Consider the following 19,454-nt stretch of genomic DNA (forward strand, 5'->3'; position numbering starts at 1 on the left):
TCCGTCATTTGAATGGTTTAATCAGAAATCGAATAGCAATGTAAAAACCTGTTTAGCTTCAACGTGTTTTTACCTATGTTTTTTCCTTTACGCGGTCGTAACTACCACGTAAATTAAATTTTATTGCTAAATTTTTGAGCTTTGTACAAAAACATCTAAATCAATAGTTCGCGTATTATAATAGCGCAAACCTTGTCTTCATGGAAACTAAAAAAATTTGACTTTTCCTCATATATACTTTATAGGGTCTCTGATGAATATTTCGATGTGTTACAAACGGAATGACAAATTTAATTATACCCTCCATATTATGGTGGAGGGCATAAAAATAAATACCAAAGAATGTTCTTTCAAATGGTAACAATCATTTCCCATTCAATTAGAATTTTCTGTGTTTTTTTCTTTAAAAAAGTTGGGAACCTCTAATTGGATCACCCTTTATATAAATTATGTACCAACAGAATTAAGTTAACATTTTATTAAGTCTGGCTTCTCCCGCATACGTTGAGAACCTTTGTTATCGTTACCCTTTCTTTACAGCCTTAACTAATTCGCCTTGTGTTAGTTAAGTTTAGTTTACTTCAAGAATACAATTGTAATGAAATATTAAAAACATTACTATTTCATCTAAGGATGTAAAGAAGAAAACATAGCATACTCAACAAATGCAAGTTTTGATTAAAACACACACTGAATTATTTACACTGTGCAACAAAATGGAGCTCGAGGTCTGGGGGTGGAAAATTCCTTTTGGGGTTGAAAGCCCTTGATGAGTATATATAGAACCCCAAAGGCCAGATCCGCCGTGAGTCGAACTTTTGAGTTATGGCGTGATGAATTTTTCACTGGAGACCCTATAAGCCATCAGGAATTAGCGTTATATCTTTGTTCGCTCTTGTTTTGGCTTATTTTTGATATGACATATCTGCAGTCAAATCTAATGAAGATCTTTTTCGTAGAACATTTCGACCTTCTAACTCGCTTCCTTCCATGTCCTTTTCGTCCTTTATTTCAAGAGCCGCAATAAAAGTACCACAATATGACATTTTTCAGCTTCGACATGTTCTGCAAAAGTGTCGCTCAGAAAATTTTAGGTACGGCTCTCGTTGACAACTAATAGATTTTGTCGCGTTTTCAGAAAAACCTATGTTTTGTGATTTTGTGTGTCCTGTAACGAATATGCAAAAAAAATATAGTCTTTTTCTGAACAAAAACAAGGTAAATGCAGAAAACGACCACGAAAACGCTACAAAATCGATTAGATGTCAATGAGAGCCGTACCTAAAATTTTCTGAGCGACACTTTTGCAAAACATTCCGAAGCTCAAAAACGTCATCTTGTGGTACTTTTATAGCGGCTCTTGAAATAAAGGACGAATAGGACATGGAAGGAAGCGAGTTAGAAGGTCGAAAAAGATCTTCATTAGATTTGACTGCAGATATGTCATATCAAAAATAAGCCAAAACAACAGCGAACAAAGATATAACGCTAATTCCTGATGGCTTATAGGGTCTCCAGTGAAAAATTCATCACGCCATAACTCAAAAGTTCGACTCACGGCGGATCTGCCGTTTGGGGTTCGGTATATACTCATCAAGGGCTTTCAACCCCAAAAGGAATTTTCCACCCCCCAAAATTTCGGTTCACAGTGTAGTTTAAGCCCTTAACGTAATGTATTCTAATGCACTTGAACTGAATATTTACATCATATAACGAAACTAATAGTATTACATGAAATACAGTATCCATCCAAACTTACAAATGTTTCGCTTAAAATCATTTCCTTTTACCATTACTCGTTTAAAAGTTTCCATTAGACCACCTGTTAATAGTTAAAAATAAAAACTGAATACCATATCATATTCAGAAAAGACAATTGTAAGAATTATCATTAAATTGTGCAAACGTGTATGATGTTAAAATAAATTCACATTTTTAATGGCAAATTCCAATCCGTCATCAATCGAAGAATGAATTAATTATAACTTACTTAATGGAACCTATGTACATTAGGATTATGACTTTTTTACAACCTCATATCCCTGTATCATAGCGTGATGAGTTTTGCCATAAGATTACATAAAATCTTAATTATAAGGTAATTCGGAGAAAAAACCTCACGCACAAAATGATTTTAAAATTTGAATTTATCAAAATTATGGACAATTTTTTGAAGTCACTGAAAACAGATATATAATTGAAAATAAACTTTAGAGTCACATGAGATAATTAAAATGACATAAAATTTATTTCTCACTATTTTTCTTCAATTCTGAGAATCGTAAAAATGTCGTAAACGCTTTTATTCAAAAATATAATTTTTTAACAAAAAACAAAAAATTTAAAATTTGTTCAAAGTGACTTTTTTCGCGACTTTTTTAATATTTGAGTGAAATAAACGTTATTATAGTTATTAGTAGGCTTATATTTATTGATTCGTGCAATAAAAAATCATTTTGTGAAAAAAATTTTTTTTTTCATTTCATATATTTTTTCAAAAAATTATTTTTTTAAAATCGATTTGTGCGTGAACTTTTTTTATATCTCAATGGAATAAACGATAGCATAGTGATTAATAGGCAAAAGTTCATTCATCCCTGCTACAGGAAATCATTTTTGAGGAAAAATGTCAAAAAGTCATAACCCTAATGTACATATGTACATATGTATGTAGGTAAGTCTTACTTACTAAATGTAAGTAACTAAACGACATGTAAACGTTCAATAATGAATGAATTAATTTAGTGATATATAGTGATTGACAAAATAATCGATCATCAGTGGAAGCCCTTCAGAGTTTTCATGAAAACTAATACATGTTAATGTTAGTGGGTTTCCACTGTGTATGGGGATAATGTTGCCTAAATAAAATGTTTACTACAATTAAGTAAAATGTAAGTATGTACACCGCATATTTAATAAGATAAAATTGTAAAAAACAAGTGTAGATAGTTGGCAACTAAATTAGATTTTCTCATATATGTATACTTTGTTTAAAGATTTGCATAGGAACCTATGAAGACAAGTTAGTTGCTAACTAGTTAGTTGCTAACTAAGTCATAAACATGACATATAGACATTATAAGTACTTGCGAATAAGAAATTTCTTTTTAGAGTTGTTTGTCTATTTTGAAGCTTTTAAACATTGTATTTCTCTTGTCCAAAAAAAAAAATAATAAAAAGCCTTAAAAACATTGTTTAAAAAAGAAAAAAAAAAACATTAGGCACGTACCAGCATTAGTAGAAGAATAGACTACGAAACCAGGCAAAAAATATACACTTCAATGACATACACAACACTGGCAAAAAGAAGATGCTAGTCGTCAAGCAACAACTTTTCTCGTAATATATTGTTTTTATGTGTTGCAAAAAAAGCTACAATTAAATTGCGGCACCATCTGGATCTCAGATCGTTTACTCGCTCTATCATACCAGCACATTTGGTGCCGTTCACTTTTTTCATCCGATGATCTATGATGACCACGGCTCTATCGGCAACGTGTAGCGAAGAAACATGTTAATATGTAATATCAAATCCGGTAAATAAAATAATTGTCCAGCAAACCAAATGTCAGTTTCAGTATTGAATTTTTGTTTTTATGAACTGAGTGAAAATCAAATGTCGACAATAAATAATAGAAATTGGACCAAACAAAAATTGTCTATCAAATTTCTTCATAATTCGGAGAGAATTCTATCCGAAAATTAGCAAAGACACCTGATTTTCGTCCGGCTTTCTGTCAGAGAGTACTTCACGAAGTCGGTCCGAATTATATTAGTTTTGTTTGCTGGGTGAAGAGCCCAATACACATACATATATAAACATGAAAGGAGAATGGAAGAGATGAATCATATGTGGTACATCAAATTTTAAAAGTTATAAATAAGTTATTGGAGGAATGAAATAGCAAGTCATTTCCTGTTCCTACAAAAAAGTCATTTTTAAGACAAGAGAAAAATTCTGATACATAGCTAACTGGATATACATACATCCATAAATAATCGGGTATGTTCTGAGACACACTTCACCTCTCACCTTACGCCTTAAGCATTTTGTTTACGCCATTTACTTAATTTTTTTGCGAATTTATTGGGGCTGAGATTCATTAATGTATTTAAAAAAAGAGTACACCCCAGTCCGTCCATAAAATAATCGAAAAATAAGCGAAAAAAGGGTAAACAAAATGCTTGGGGCGTGAAGTGAGAGGTGAAGTGTGTCTCAGAACATACCCCAATAATTTTGTATTAATTTTTACATTTTGAGACTTTTATTTTGAGGGGTACCCCTACTTATAAAAACTTAAAACGCGTTTTTTCTCGAAATGGCTTTTTTGACTGCATACCCAACGTTAGCTCCGAAATATTTTGGCTGATTTTTTGCACGAAAAAACGGTCCATTTTTCGTTTAAATCGGAATTTTGACTTTAACAATTTGAACAAGTTTGTTATCGAACAGCATTTTGTAAAAGTTTGTACAAATTTTTGGGTTATAGAACAGAACTAATATCAGCCATTTTGGATTGTCAGTTTTTTTTTTTGTTTTTTGACAGATAAAAACCATGTTTTGTTGTGCTCTTCGATTTTTTACTATTCGAAAAAATGGATCAAAGAAGCTATACTAACTTTTGTGTAAAAATTAAATTAAAATCGCAAGAACATTTGTTCAAAAAAACCAAAGCCTAATCATCCCAATGGAAACATCCAGGGGAGCCAAGATGGGAAAAAGCACACCAAGTTCGATCAAAATGTAAAGGTTTTGCTCATTCTTTTCTTCGACTGCAATGGCGTGGTGCATCATGAATTCATGGCACAATGTACTATGGTCAATAAGGAATACTACCTTAAAGTTATGCGCAATTTGCACGAAGCAATTCGTGCACAAAATTGTGGAAACCGTTGGATTTAGCACCATAATAACGCTCACAAATCGATGCTTCTGTGTGAATTTTTTGCCAAAAACTAAACAGTCTCATGCCTCAATCACCGTATTCACCGGACTTGGCCTCTGCTGATTTTTTCACCTTCCAAAAAATTAAGACACCGATGAAAGGAAAGCGCTTTGCTTCAATTGAGGAGATAAAAGAAAAATCAAAACAAGAGCTGTAGACTGTGCCAAAAGCGCAGCATATGTGTATTATATATGAGGGGAATTCATTGAAGGGGACAAGAAAGCTATTGATGAATCTTTGTAAACACAAATCAAATGTCGTTCGTTGGTAATTACATCAGTTAAGAACGGCTCATGGCACAATTACCCAGGTAAAGGCATCGTAAAAATTTGAATATGTTATGTCAAAATTTTCTTTATATTGATGAGGAAACTACAACAAACATATTTTTTATAAAGGGATTTGACTTTTCATAATCGAACAGCTGGTGTGATCAATGAACGGAAACAAAGAAAACGATTCCCGTACCAATCGCACAAAGCCACAAACTTTTCAGCTTCTCTGAATCGTTTCATTCTCACAACCAAAACAAAACCACAAACTTTTCAATGTAAAAAGATGAAAACTGTACGATTTCTGAAGTGTACTTCGGCTATGCTTTGCCGAGTTGTTTCATTCACCACCCAAACAAAAAGAATTTTTGGCAAACATTTACTGTGTGAAATGATCAACGACACACTTATACACTAACGACACACTCACACTAAACAGCGAGTTCGGTCAACGTGGGTTATGTTTCGTTTTGTATTGTACCTATGGAAAATACGAAATGAAACGATTGGAAATGTTATTTAAAGTATTTTTACGTACGCTGGGTGTGATACCACTACCTTGGTAATTGTGCCATGGAACGGCTGGACCGATTTGGAATTTTTTATACCCTACACCATTATGTGGGGAGGGTATTATAAGTTGGTTTTGGCCAAAAAGTTTGTAACGCATCGAAATAATGGTCGTAGACCCATACTTATATATATCAAAATGAATGTCTCGACGAGCTGAGTCGATATGGCTATGTGTGTCCGTCCGTCAGTCCGTCCGTCTGTCCGTCTGCCCATCTAAACCTTGTAATCACGCTACAGGCCGCAATTTTGATCGGATCGTCACGAAATTTTGGATGTTGATGGGGGTCCCGGATGGGAAGAAGCCTATTGATTTTGGTGATGGTCGGATAATATTTAGGGGTCGGGAAGGGCAAAAAACTTAGGTGGATAAAAGCAGAAAATATCACCTTTCTAATGATGTAAAGTGGGTGCTCGTAGGTGATCAAACAACGAAAATATCGCAATAGTAGCAAATAAAACCCCAATTTTCATTTTTGCGATTTTAATTATATTGACAAATATCACAGCTTTGGTTGAAAATTTTCCAAAAGCAAAGCCCGACTATGAAAGTAGAAGATCCCGTCTTTACAATGATGCAAACTAGGTCGGCGTAGGCACCCAAATAACGGAGATATCGCAATAGTCAGTAATACATCCCATTTTTCTATTTTTTTGGAAATCACGCTACAGGTCGCAATATTGATCGGATCGTCACGAAAATTTCAGGGTTAATGGGGGTCTCACAAATGAAGAAGCATATTGACTTTGGTGATGGTCGGATAATATTTAGGGGTCGGAATGGGCAAACACTTATTTTGAGAAAGGTCAACGTTTTATTTCAAAGCCAATATCTCTGTTTCTTTAAGAGGTATATCAAAAGCAAAACCTGGCAAGGAAAGTAGAAAATATCACCTTTACAACGATGTAAAGTAGGTGGTCATAGGTGGTCAAATAGCATAGATATGGCAATAGTCGATAATGCATCCGATTTCCGATTTTTTTGTAATCACGCCACAGGTCGCAGTTTTGATCGGATCGTCACGAATTTTTTGGGAGTTGATGCGGGTCCCACATAGGAAGAAGCCTATTGATTTTGGTGATAGCCGGATAATATTTAGGGGTCGGCATGGGGAAAAACTCATTTGGAGACAAATTCAAAGTTTTATTCTTTGTGAATATATTGGCTTCTAGTAGGGGTATTCCAACGACAAAGCCTGTCAATGGAAGAAGAAAATATTACCTTTACATTGGTGTAAAGCAGGTTGGCGAAGGTGGTCAAACAAGGGAGATACCACAATAGTCGGTAATGCATCCAATTCCTCCATTTTTTTGCAATCAAGCTACAGGTCGTAATTTTGATCGGATGGTCACGAAATTTTGGTTGCTTATGGGGGTCCCAGAGACAAAGAGGCATATTATTTTTGGTGGTAGTCGGTTTATATTCCCTAAAAGAAAGGTTTACCAGTGAAAAGCTTATGCACAGGGGTAGTGGTGTAGGGTATCAGATGGTCGGCCCCGTCCCGACTATAGCCTTTGCTCACTTGTTTTAATGTTCGTCATAGTTCAACATAGGTTTTTACGGAAAGAAAAATTTACCACGCCTACTTTTACGCTCACCTTTTTAAATATGTTACAGCCAAAAACTTATCGCCCTATGTTCAACATGAACCTTTTGTTGTATATATTTATTTACTTTTGTGTGCAGATATATGAAACAAAGTCAGGCTTAATCCCAAAGTCGTTGTTTTAATATTTTATTAAAAAAAAACTTTAATTTATTAGTGGGAAAAAATTGGTGATGTTTACCAAGGGGTAAGGTAGGGAAGACTATATTTTCAGATCTCGCAACAGATCTTCATCAGTTCCCTTGTTTCTTGTTTTTCAACAAGAAACTTTTTATGCCCAAGTGTCAATTGTCCGCTCAAATAGATACGTGTGCAAAGAAACACTCTGATCTGATCTGATCGAGAATTTCTTTGGCACTACCTAAACTCGAGCAACTTCACTTGCAAACAAAACCAAATCTTTCCCACTGCTATGCGTTCGTTGATTCTCAGCGAAAAACACATAACTAATTTGTTGGTGGTGTTTTTCGCTGAGAATCAACGAACGCATAGCAGTGGGAAAGATTTTGTTGGACCTTACGTACTTATTTGGGGCATAAAGATCCGAGCATGCCCACTTTTTTAAATATATTATATCTAGAAAACTACTGAATGTATTTTCTAAAATTTGCAGACAATGATCAAAGTTGTCCCATGGGGAAATAGAATTATGAGTTTGCGGTAACTCCGGTGAGCCCTATTCATACCCTACACCAACCACACTGTGATAAAACGTATTATGTATTTGCGCATTAGTTTGTAACATGCAAAAGGAATCGAGATAGGCCCATAACTAATTTTAGGATTATACGTATAATCAATATCTGAGTCGATTTACGCATGTCCGTCTATCCGTCCTTCTGTTTGTCAATGTATTTTTGTAAACAAAGTACAGGTCGCATTTATTGTCTGATTGCATGAAAATTGGGGAAGATCATTTGCCAAAAGACGAATGCTATTTATGTTGGTAAGAATGGGTCTGATACGGATGTAGCTCCTATATATTTTTTCGAACGATTTCATGTATTTTGTGGACGGAACGCGCCAGTTATGTCCAATTTCAATGAAATTGGAAATTTGATTCAAAAATAATTACAATATATATAGAAATCGATTCAGATTTGGATATATGTAGCTCCCATATATATTTTTGCCCGATTTCATGAATTCGACGCAGCAAACACAAAATTGGACGGGCATTTTGATGGAAATTGGCAAATTTAACGGAATATGGTCTAGAAAACGTCTCCAAATTATATTGAAATCATGGTGGCGTAGGATAAAATTTCCTTACTGCATTTTAAAACGCTATATTTGCAAAAAAAAAATAACGTATGCCTTGAAAAGTAATTAATTAATAAAAAATGGCGGTTGCACTTCAGTACTTCTTTGGGACACAAATACCTCGCCCGTTTTTTTCGAATATGTTACATCTCCAAAACTAATGAACTATTTTTCATAAAATTTGCAGAAAATGTTCAAGATTTGCAGTGGTTTTGTATATCTTTATTAATTTCTTAGAAAGAAAGCAAAGATCTCAGATTTACTGTTGATAAATTTAAAATACAAAATGAATACCTCGGTTTGACAATGAACCCGGGTCCAGCAACACGGCTCCGAGTATGCTAATAAATAAGTACTTTTTGAAAAAAAAAATAAAAAAAACGGTTAGATACCTTTGTAAAATTACAAAAAACATATAACCTATGTTAGCAGCATTGCTGAAATTGTTGTAATCGGTTTTTTGGGCACTTAAAAACTCATTGAAGGAGGTGGTTTTTTGGACATAATAGTTTTAAACATTTTCATTTGGAAGTTTTTCGCAACAACGACAACATCGTGCCGAAAGAAGTTAACAAAAATGCCAACATCTGTTGAGTGTTTTTCGAAGAGCATGTTGGAATGAAGAATGACTGGACTTGAAAAGATGACTTTGCTAGTTTTGGGAATTCCGTGATATACCTCATGTAGTTGTTGTCATAGTCTCACACCATCAGCAGGCTCACACTTACACATTGTAGCGACGACAACAACGACGACATTCACTACTCAGTCATAACCAAAAGTTGTGACAAACTAAACGTCATTCTTATGGCAGCAATGGTAGTGGCTTGTTTCGAATGTTGCTAAAAGTATTTTTTAAATGTTTTTGTTTGAGTTTGTGAATAACATTGAATATCTTATAGATCACATACGCTCTATGTTGGCGAATGAAGACATTTATTTTTTGCTTAGGTGACTAATATAGAAGAAGAATTAGTGAATGAAATATTCAAAGTTACTTTTGAAATAATTGTTGTAAAATTTCAGCGGCCACAGCGATCTATTTCGTTAACATGGCTTGGTCTAAATGTGTTTAGTTCACAAACGAACTAGTTCAATTGAATGATTAATACTATGAACTAGAAAAGTCATTAAATAAGTACAGTTGAACTTTTCTATAACATATAGCTCCCTTTCAGAATTGTTATTAAAAGAAAATTTGAGTAGCGTAGCAATTCTTTGGCCTCAGCATCTAATTTATAGAGAAGTTCGCCTGTAGTTAATTGCATTTCACTGAACTATGACCAGGGAAAAACCAACAATTTCCAATCTAGTTCACAATTTCATACACTTATAAAGTCAAGTCTGGTACTTTATTTTGAGTTCTTCGTAGTGTTGAATTTGTTATTGTTATTATGTTCTTTAAGACTAAATACGGCCTTACTTTTACCCATATATTGTTCAGGTGTAAATAAAACCAAGAATCAGTTCGTAAATGACTTGCATTGTAGGCGGATATTTTATATCACAGCGGTAAACACGCATTACACACATTTTCATTTAGCCACCAGCGAGACTGCGACATTTGATCTTGTTCAAAAATGCACGATTTTTCAAATATCCTTGGGCTAAATTCAAATATAACCAGATATCATACGGTGGCCAGTATTTACATGACAGTTGACTTTGTCTGCTCTCATTTTTATTCTTTTTTTGTGTTTGGTCACACCATCGAACACTCACTACTCACCTCAAGTTTTTACTACACTGTCTAATATGTCAATAGGCTTTTTCAAAGTGAACCGAAAAATAAGATAACCTAACCAAAAACGAGTTAATGCTTGGGAGTAGTAACAAACAAGTGTAATAAATTCTACAATTAAAAAAAGCTAAAAACGTCAACAAGACTTCAATAAAATTTACATTTTCCAACAGAAAGTCCGAATAGAATTAATGCAGCAACTTTTAAGTAAGTTGCTCCAAATGTAGATCAATGATCAATATTGGCCATGTCAACTAACCAAGTGACCAAGTGGAGAAGGGGGGCACTGGCAATGCTGTGGTAACATTTGCTCATGCCGCCTTATTACGAAATTAAATTCCCAATCGTTCACCATTTTTTTGCCATTTGAATTTTTCGTTGTCATTAATTTTAATGAATTTAATTGTCACCAAATAAATGCGTAGTACAATTAAAAATTCATTTAATGACATGAACTCGAAATTCGCCACTTACAATGTATGAAAAATAACAACAACTTATAGTTACATGGAATTCTTAAAATTAGTAAATAAAATATAACAGCTGAAATCTCTGTGGACATGCGTGCCACATACGCGTTTGTATCATGTTTTGATTCGTTTTATTCCTTCGGTAAATTTTTTCCTAAAATAAAAAAAAAAAAACTTGCACAGAATTTCTTCTACAATAGATAGTAAAGTATAATTCCTATTCAATCTTGAAAAAACTTACCGATTTAGTGCATCATATATGTACATACAGTGAGCGTTAAAAAAACTTTACACATCTCAACAAATTTTAATAGCATTATTACACCGACATAGGGATAGTATATATCACGAAAAATGTCTAAAATTGTCATTTCCATAAAAAAAAAAATTAAAAAAAAAAATTGGATACTAACTACATCAATGATTTTTGATTTTAGATTAAGAAAAAAATCGGCATTTCAAATCTGCGTTTTGATTTTGATAATTAGAAAAAATTCTAAAAAATCGCGGCTTAATATAATAAGCTGCTATATCCTATTACTGTTTACAAAATTGTTACCCTTTGCGATGATGGAAAATACTTATGAAAAGTCTCAACGGATTCGCGAAAATCGAATTTCTTACAACATTTTACGTATTTACAAACATATTTCTGAAAATAATAGCGCTTGTACTTAAAAAAAATTATTAAAAAATTACGACAGCATCCATACACTGTGAGAAATAAAATGATGTCTAAGTCATGCAGCTAGGAGCTATAATATTCATATTATTTGCAAAAAAAACGAAGAAGATATGAAAAAAAAATCATGTTATTCTAATTTTAATTTTTTATGGTTCTATAGGAAAAAAACTGTTTGAGTTCATTGTCTATTTCTTCAAAATTTAATCCAATTGTGAAGATATTCCGTTGCAACTAAATGTTGGCTTATAGTTTTCTTATTAGCGAACATTTTTGAATCATTATATTAAATCACAAGGACTTCCAATTGGGATATAACATTAAAATAAAATAAAGTAAAAGTAAATATTACAAAACTTGAAACGCATATAAACCGCGTAATAGTGGAAATCACAAGATGCGCATCCGATTTTCCAAACCAGCGAATCAATCGATCTTATTTGATATACACTTTGTGAAATTCTATTTGGCGACCACTATGTATCATTAGTTGCATGTTAGGGTGCAAAAAACAGTAAAATGCCCATAATTCCCACGAAGTACATTTGCATTTTATGCGCATCCGATTTCAATGATCACCATTAAAAAATACATCATCCTATGTCATTTCAATGCGATCCATCAAGAACAGTTGATGTAGCATCGCACTCAGTTTTTAGAAAAAAAATCTATTATATCTCCGCATTAGCGAACGTTTTTCACTATCTGTTTTCGCACATTTTAAATAGGCGTTTCGCTCTATTTATCTAAGTAGGAATAAAACATATAAAACGCGTCCAAATACGCGATATTTTCAAAAACATTTTTTGCAGATTTTCGAAATTTGAGGGGTATCATATCCGCCGATCTAGTGGATGCATTTAGACGCGCAAAGGCTTGTTAGATTCAGAACGTAAAAAAAAATAAATTCACGCGGGTTTCCATTAAAATCAAATGGCATTTGTAAATTTTGAATCCCAAAAACTTGTTTTTTAGACAAATTTACGCACAAAAATTTCGACTTTGATTTGATTTCGACGATTGATTGACGTGATCCTTTGAAAGTTACACGCCCAAGTTATGCATTACAAATTGCGAAATTGTGAGTACTACAATCACATAATAAGCTTTTAGCTAAATCCGGCTTCCGCTCAAATTATTATTTTAAGAAACCCATCGGTGAATCGGGCTAAAAAAAGTTTATTTTACCGAAATGCATTCAAAAGTTATGGTATAGTACAACTGTTCGCGAGTTACAGTACCCCATACCTCAGTTTCAACATAATTTTCTTTCAAAAAGGTCGATATATAAGTTTTATATAGAAAAAATATTTCAATAATTTTGACATATTTTCGTTCGTGATGTAGTTTTTCATACTTTACAGGTTTACCTTACATTAGATACATATGCAGTTTCTTATATCCATCTGAAAGCCACTATTTTTTCAAAAATATGTAAGATTTTCATGAGATGCAAACTCACTTTCCTATTTTTCCCTATATTCCCATTATTTGCTCTCATATTTCTTCTCTTGTTTGGTAAATGCTTTCAACTTTGTCCTCTTTTTCGTTTCAATGGTTTCATCGTGCTAATACATTACAAAAGCCTATAAAATCGAGTTTGCAACATCGTTTTTCTTAAATTCTTTCGTTAAATTATGGTTAAAATAAAGTTATCCTGTTTAATTTCATGCAATTTTAACTTACGTGAAAACTCGTCATTTCGGGTCATAAAATCGTCAAATCGTCATTTTGCCATTTTGGGCCAAAAACTCGTCAAAATGAGGATAAATCGTCAAATTCGGCAAGACTGGTTTGGTGTCTAAAAAACAAAGTGATTGGCTGTTCGATATAGTTCGCATCTAAAATTTTTTAATTTGTTTAATATAAAGACAACATATAATATCTGAACCTAGTGCTGATAGACTCAACATGTATGTGCATATGGTTCACATTGTTCTGCTATGCTCACAAGACGACAACAATTACAGTAAAAATCATTAGAAGAAACGGTAAATTACAATAATACAAAATAAAAGCATTAGAAAAAGCAGCAAAACTTGTCAATAAAAACAAAACAAACTCGCCAAAATTGTTTTTGTTTTTTAAATCTCTCAGAAGAAACCAGTATCTTCATTTATTCCTTAATAAAACTTTGGAATGACCTGATATTTTCTGTATTTTAATTAACCACCAAATGCTTAAAAAAGTTACATGTATATCTTATATATAATATCCCTATGTCGGTGAAATTATACAATTAAAAAATTGTTGAGAGGTGTAAAGTTCATTTTGACGCTCATATACATTAGGACGACCCAAAAATAAATATTTTTGGGAACTCCTACCCCCTATTTTTTCCGTCTAACCCAAACACCTTATTTATGAAATTTTATGGCGATCGGTTAACGTTAACCCGTGCTAACCTATCGATTTTTATTTGTTTAGGGCAAAAGATGTAGTTCACGAAAATTCTCTAAAGGCCGCAAATATGGCCCAATCAATGAAAAAAGCTTTACCAGTTCATTGTTGTGACTACAAAATGAATCCTACAAAAATTGTGAAAATCGGGTCGGGTGCAATTTTGCCGATTTTGGGCCCTATATAGCTTTATCAAAACACGATCCGATTTTTACAAATTTTTGTAGGATTCGTTTTTTTTATGTAGCCATAGTGTATTTAATTGTTCCACTAACATCTAGAGCTTCTGGTCGGGAATTCCCGGCCCGGGATTTCCCGGGAATTCTCGATTTTTTTCGGACGGGATTTCCCGGGAATTTAAAAAAAAATTCCCGGGAATACGGGTATTTGTATTTTTTCATATATAAGTCTTATATTATTTGTCTTATAGTTATTTAATGTTGAAAATATAGTGGAATAGCGATTACACTGTGCAACATTTTTAAGGTGATCTTGTGCAAACAATTCGAACTGAGGATTTTTTGAAAGTACAGACCCAAACGACAAGAAACCCTAGTTGGATTTTCTTGTGTCAGATCCAGCTCGAATTTTATGGCCCCATCTAAACATGGTTAAATATTGAGTTTTTAAAGAACTTCGGGGCTATATCTCTGAAATCAATGCGAATCTTCTTCTGACCTCTGAAGCAAATTTGTAGATAAGGACAAGAATAAAATATATGGAGAAATAATGAACCCGAAAAACTACATTTATTGCCTCAAATTTCAAAATATATGCAAAAATTTCACAATTTTTATACATTTCGCACCGTATCTCCGAAATTGTTAATTTTTTCTGAATATTTTCTTTTGGAAAAATATTCCCCGGAATGTAATACACAACTCTTCAGAACATGTCATTGTTGTAAAATGCCTCTATGCCGTTGTTTTCAGTACATTTTTCCACGACGATTTAATAAAAATGTCAATAATGTAGTCAAATCCGAAATGCGAGAATAAACTGTTGGTGTGAACTGTGTTTGAAATACGTGCTGTAAAAGATACGATGCAAAATACCACTAAAACAACATGAAGTAAGCATTTTAGAATTTCAGAATGTTCTAAAGAATTGTTGAGAATTTTATTTGGAAGATTTTTGCAAAAGGTTACTTGGTTCAACTCCCAATAGTTTAGCCGATACTGACCAGAGTTTCAGGAATTATGTAAAATTTTCTATATTTTATAGATTTTGATGCCCTAGATGGAGTTTTTCTTATGTGGCTTCTTCAAAAGATAAGTTCTACTAGTTTATGGCTACAATATTGCTAAAGACAGCAAGGCCAAATTCCTATTCGTTTCTGAGATAAAGGCCTAATAAATGCAAACAAGTGTAGATTTAGCCCGGTTTAGATGAGGCCATAAAATCCGAACTGGATCTGACAGGACAAAACCCTACTAGGGTTTTTGTAGTCTGAATATGTACTTTCAAAAAATGCATACTAGAAGTTGTTTGCATTTTTAGTGTTGCATAGTGTTATTCATGTCCCGATAATTCGTAATTCCCGATCATTTGTAACAAACTTAGGGTCCATAGTAAAAATCGCGATAATTCGTGTAAAGTACATACATTTTGGTCCTCTCAATAATTATTTTTTTCTGGAATTCGAAGTCTGTATAACCTCACATAATTCTGAACTTTTTTGGAGCCATTTCCTTGTTGTTTTAGTCCATATTTTTATTAATGGCATTCTTGAAGTATATTAATTTGCTAAGATATAAACTCTGTGATCGATTTCAATTGTTGTTTTCTCCAAAATTATTGTATGCAATATTAAAAACTGTATAATGTGTACGTGGCAAATCGTGTATATTAGGAATGGATGTCAGTAATAACTATAGTATGTATGTTCATATAAGTACGCCTCTATATCTTTGGTGCCACCGTGGAGCAATTGTGAAGCTTTGTACACAAAAGGTCAACCTTGTAAAAATTCTATATCAACGGATTTATTCTATGATCGACACGCCCTTCGAACCATAAAAATAACTCCCCATATCATTGACCTAAAAAATAGAGTCGCACAGTAATCTTTGATATGAAGGAAGCCTTAACGAGGATGGTCGTGGGAAACTGCAATTTAAATAATCTCCGCAAATTAGTCAGGAAGAATTGGTTGGCTTGAACAGCTGCCATATATGATGTATTGGTGCTTTCATGATTTTGGCGCATCGTCGTTAATATTGTTCCATATTGTTCCAAAGATATAACTAACTAATGATACAACTATACATATAAGGAGTATTTATTTCCTTTATGTTTGCTCTCTGTCACGTCTATGCCCAACAAACTCGATTTCTCATAGTCCCGGGAATTCCCGGGTTCCCGGGAATGAGAAATTTGTATTCCCGATTTCCGGGAATGAAAAAAATCGGGAATTCCCAAACTCTACTAACATCCCATTCGGGACAAGGGAGACATCTCTCATATCAATGAGTGCACCCCGATTTCTATTAGCTCAATGATATGGGACCTACTGTTTATTGCCGAGTCCGAACGGCGTGCCTTAAGACACGTAGAGAAGTTTTACATGACTGAAATACTCAGGAAATGTCGCCAATATTACTGAGGGGTATTTTCCACCGTTGAAATGTTTGATGTTGCCTGGCCTAGGAAACTAACCCACGATCTTCAGCGTGCAAGGCGGGTGTGCATACCATTGCACCACGGTGCAACCTTCAAAATATGTAAAATCTGGAGGTACCTTCATATTGGGAATATACCAAAAGATGAACCTATAATGATCATTTTCTGCCTAGATGGTTTATACCCATTGAGAATCCGAAATATCAAGCTACAGTCAATTCAGTAAACTAATCCTTTAAAAGACTTCACATAGAGCGGTATCGTAGTACTTCGAATTTGAAAGCCCACAATATCTCTTCTATGTGGGCTATAATAAAACGTGCATCTATACCCGCATAGTTAGTATCGAATACAAAATACCAAGTTTCAGTCATTTCGGTAGGATAATATGGCTAATACCCTCAAAATACCGAGAATCGGGAGGTATCGTTGTATAAGGGCAATATGAAAACGTGGACATATACCGATAATTCTCTGCAGGAATGTCTGCAGGTAACGTGGCTAAAACTTTGAAAATACCGAGGGAGGTACCGTTCTATGGCGGCTATATCAACACAGATAAATTTCTGGGGGAATTTTGTAGCCTCAAGAAGACTAAATACCAAATTAAAGCCATTTTAGTAAGAAAATGTGGCTGACACCTTCAAAATACCGAAAATCGGGAAATAACTCATAAAAACCCATTTTTTGCGTGTTTTGAATTACAATTTATTTTCATATAGAAAAACGTTTAAGCATCAAAAACTTTAAATTATATATTTTTGAATAGATTTTGCATACAAAAATGATTTAGATTAGAAAACTGAAGCAGTATTTCTTAATGGTTTCTTATTTTGGTAAATATTTTAGTCCGCGAAGGTGACTGACTTATAAGCGTCGTAAAGGAGAACAAACAAAACTACGTACTAAGTAATGAGTAAGGTGGCACAGAGTGTGTGTGTCCGACTACAAATCCAAGGGTTGTGTGTTCAACGCCCACCGTCGGCACGCAAGTTCTTGTTAATAAAATAAAAACATTTGTTGGTGTACATGTAAGCGTTTAAATAACACTTAATTTTCGTACGCGTAGCACAGAGTGTAGTTCAGCAGAGAGCAAAATAAAATAAAAATTTGAAGTGTGTTGAAATTGAAAATAAATTCCACCTCAACTGTTCTAAAAATAGAACATATGTTTTAATTTTACTGTTTAACTCTTAGTGGCCATACATAACTAATTATGCCAGTGGTTATAAAAAAAACTATTTATTCAATGCGACATGCCCTTGTTAAAATAATGACTTAGAAGTGGGTTTTGTAACGACTACCAAAAAGTACTATAAAAACCCATTATTTGGTAATGATTTTTTGCTGGGTTTTTTATACCACACTGCAATTAGTTCATACGTAACTGTATATGAAAATTTCATTTTCTTAGAGATATCTATCAATGTATGCTTAATTACGTCAATTCAGTTACTCGTTTTGAACCACTCTTCACTTTAATTTATTACATTTACCCTTATCACACATATTCTAATAGCATTGTCAATGTCTTTCTTTTTTCATTACAGAAAAAATATATAGTCAAATTGAAAGACAAAGATATGATGGATGGTATAATAATTTAGCACATCCCGATTGGGGTTCTGTTGGTAAGTACATTAAATATACATATGTACATATATTATTTTATAGCTTACGGGTAAGCGCGAAAGTTTATTTGTTTGGTCATTAACATTTTTCTCTAGTAAACAACAACACATAATTTACGAGTACCAGGTTACACTGTAAGACCGGTTGATATCTCCACTTTATGTCAAAACATGTTATTGAAATTACAAATAAATAACTAAAATACTAAAGTCTTTATTCGCCTCCTGATTCACTGCTAAAATTGTCTGTCCTAGCTCATATTCCAAATAAGGTGTAGTTAAAACACAATATCAAGCAAATCACACCAGAAGCGCAATCCCTTGATTCTTTCTCAACTTTTCTTGAGCACCATTTTATTTGCATTTAGCACACTTTGTTTAATGTCCTCGTCGTACGTAATGCAACAGTATGCTATGATTGCATCAACTATAAAAATTTTACTTAAGTAATAGTATTTACTTGTAATACTGCTTGTGTCACACAATGTGCGATATACATACCTAATGGAGACTAAATTAAGAAAGTCACCAATAGCTTAAAAAAACTAAACAATATGATTCAAACTTTTTATGATCGTGATGGATTCATTCATAACATTTAAACGAATCCAAATCGTGACTATCTACTTTTTTTAAATAATATTAAATTAAATTTCTATTTTGAAAATTTATTTAGAATAATTTAAGCCACTCAAGTCCGATCAAATAATAGCTTCGTTCCAGAACTATTTTAATAGTAAAACTAACAAGAGAGCGAAGAGTCAACAAGTGTTTTCCCATAAAATTTTGTTTAAAAAGTACGGGAACGGAAAAGTGTCAAAAATTGAAAACAGGGGCTTGATTCTTGTTCTATGAAAATTTGAAATGAAAAATATTTGGTGTGTCTTTTCACTTACTAATGGCCTGTTTCTCTAAGACGATTCGAATTCAAATTCGTTCGAATTACTACCAAACTCCTATTGTTGTTGTTTGATTCAAAATAAAAACAATTCAAATATTTTTCAAAAAACAAAAGTTTGGTAGTAGTTCGAACGAATTTGTATTCGAATCGCCATAGTGAAACAGGACATAAATGTTGCTGAAACAATTTTTTATCAACTTTTCCTTTATACAACTGTCAAAATTTGAAGCATTTGTAATAATTATTAAAAATTATCGAGTAGGCAGACACACTTATTTTCTTTATATTTATACCCTCAGCATTTATGCTAACGGGCAAAATGTGCTTCATCGAAATAATGGTTTTA

General features: G+C 33.3%; 1 protein-coding gene across 2 annotated transcripts in view; it reads left to right on the top strand.

Moving 5' to 3' along the window:
• Positions 1-19,454, top strand: part of Duox (dual oxidase) — an 84,575-nt gene that overhangs the window by 45,591 nt on the left and 19,530 nt on the right. For both annotated transcript variants that reach the window (XM_073968053.1, XM_073968054.1), the window contains exon 3: positions 18,127-18,207. In XM_073968053.1, coding sequence (XP_073824154.1) covers positions 18,127-18,207 — 81 coding nt within the window. The remainder of the gene's footprint in view (positions 1-18,126; positions 18,208-19,454) is intronic.

Source organism: Musca autumnalis, unplaced genomic scaffold, assembly GCF_047663935.1.
Source record: "Musca autumnalis isolate F117 unplaced genomic scaffold, ASM4766393v1 scaffold_2, whole genome shotgun sequence".
Classification (NCBI taxonomy): Eukaryota; Metazoa; Arthropoda; class Insecta; order Diptera; family Muscidae; genus Musca; species Musca autumnalis.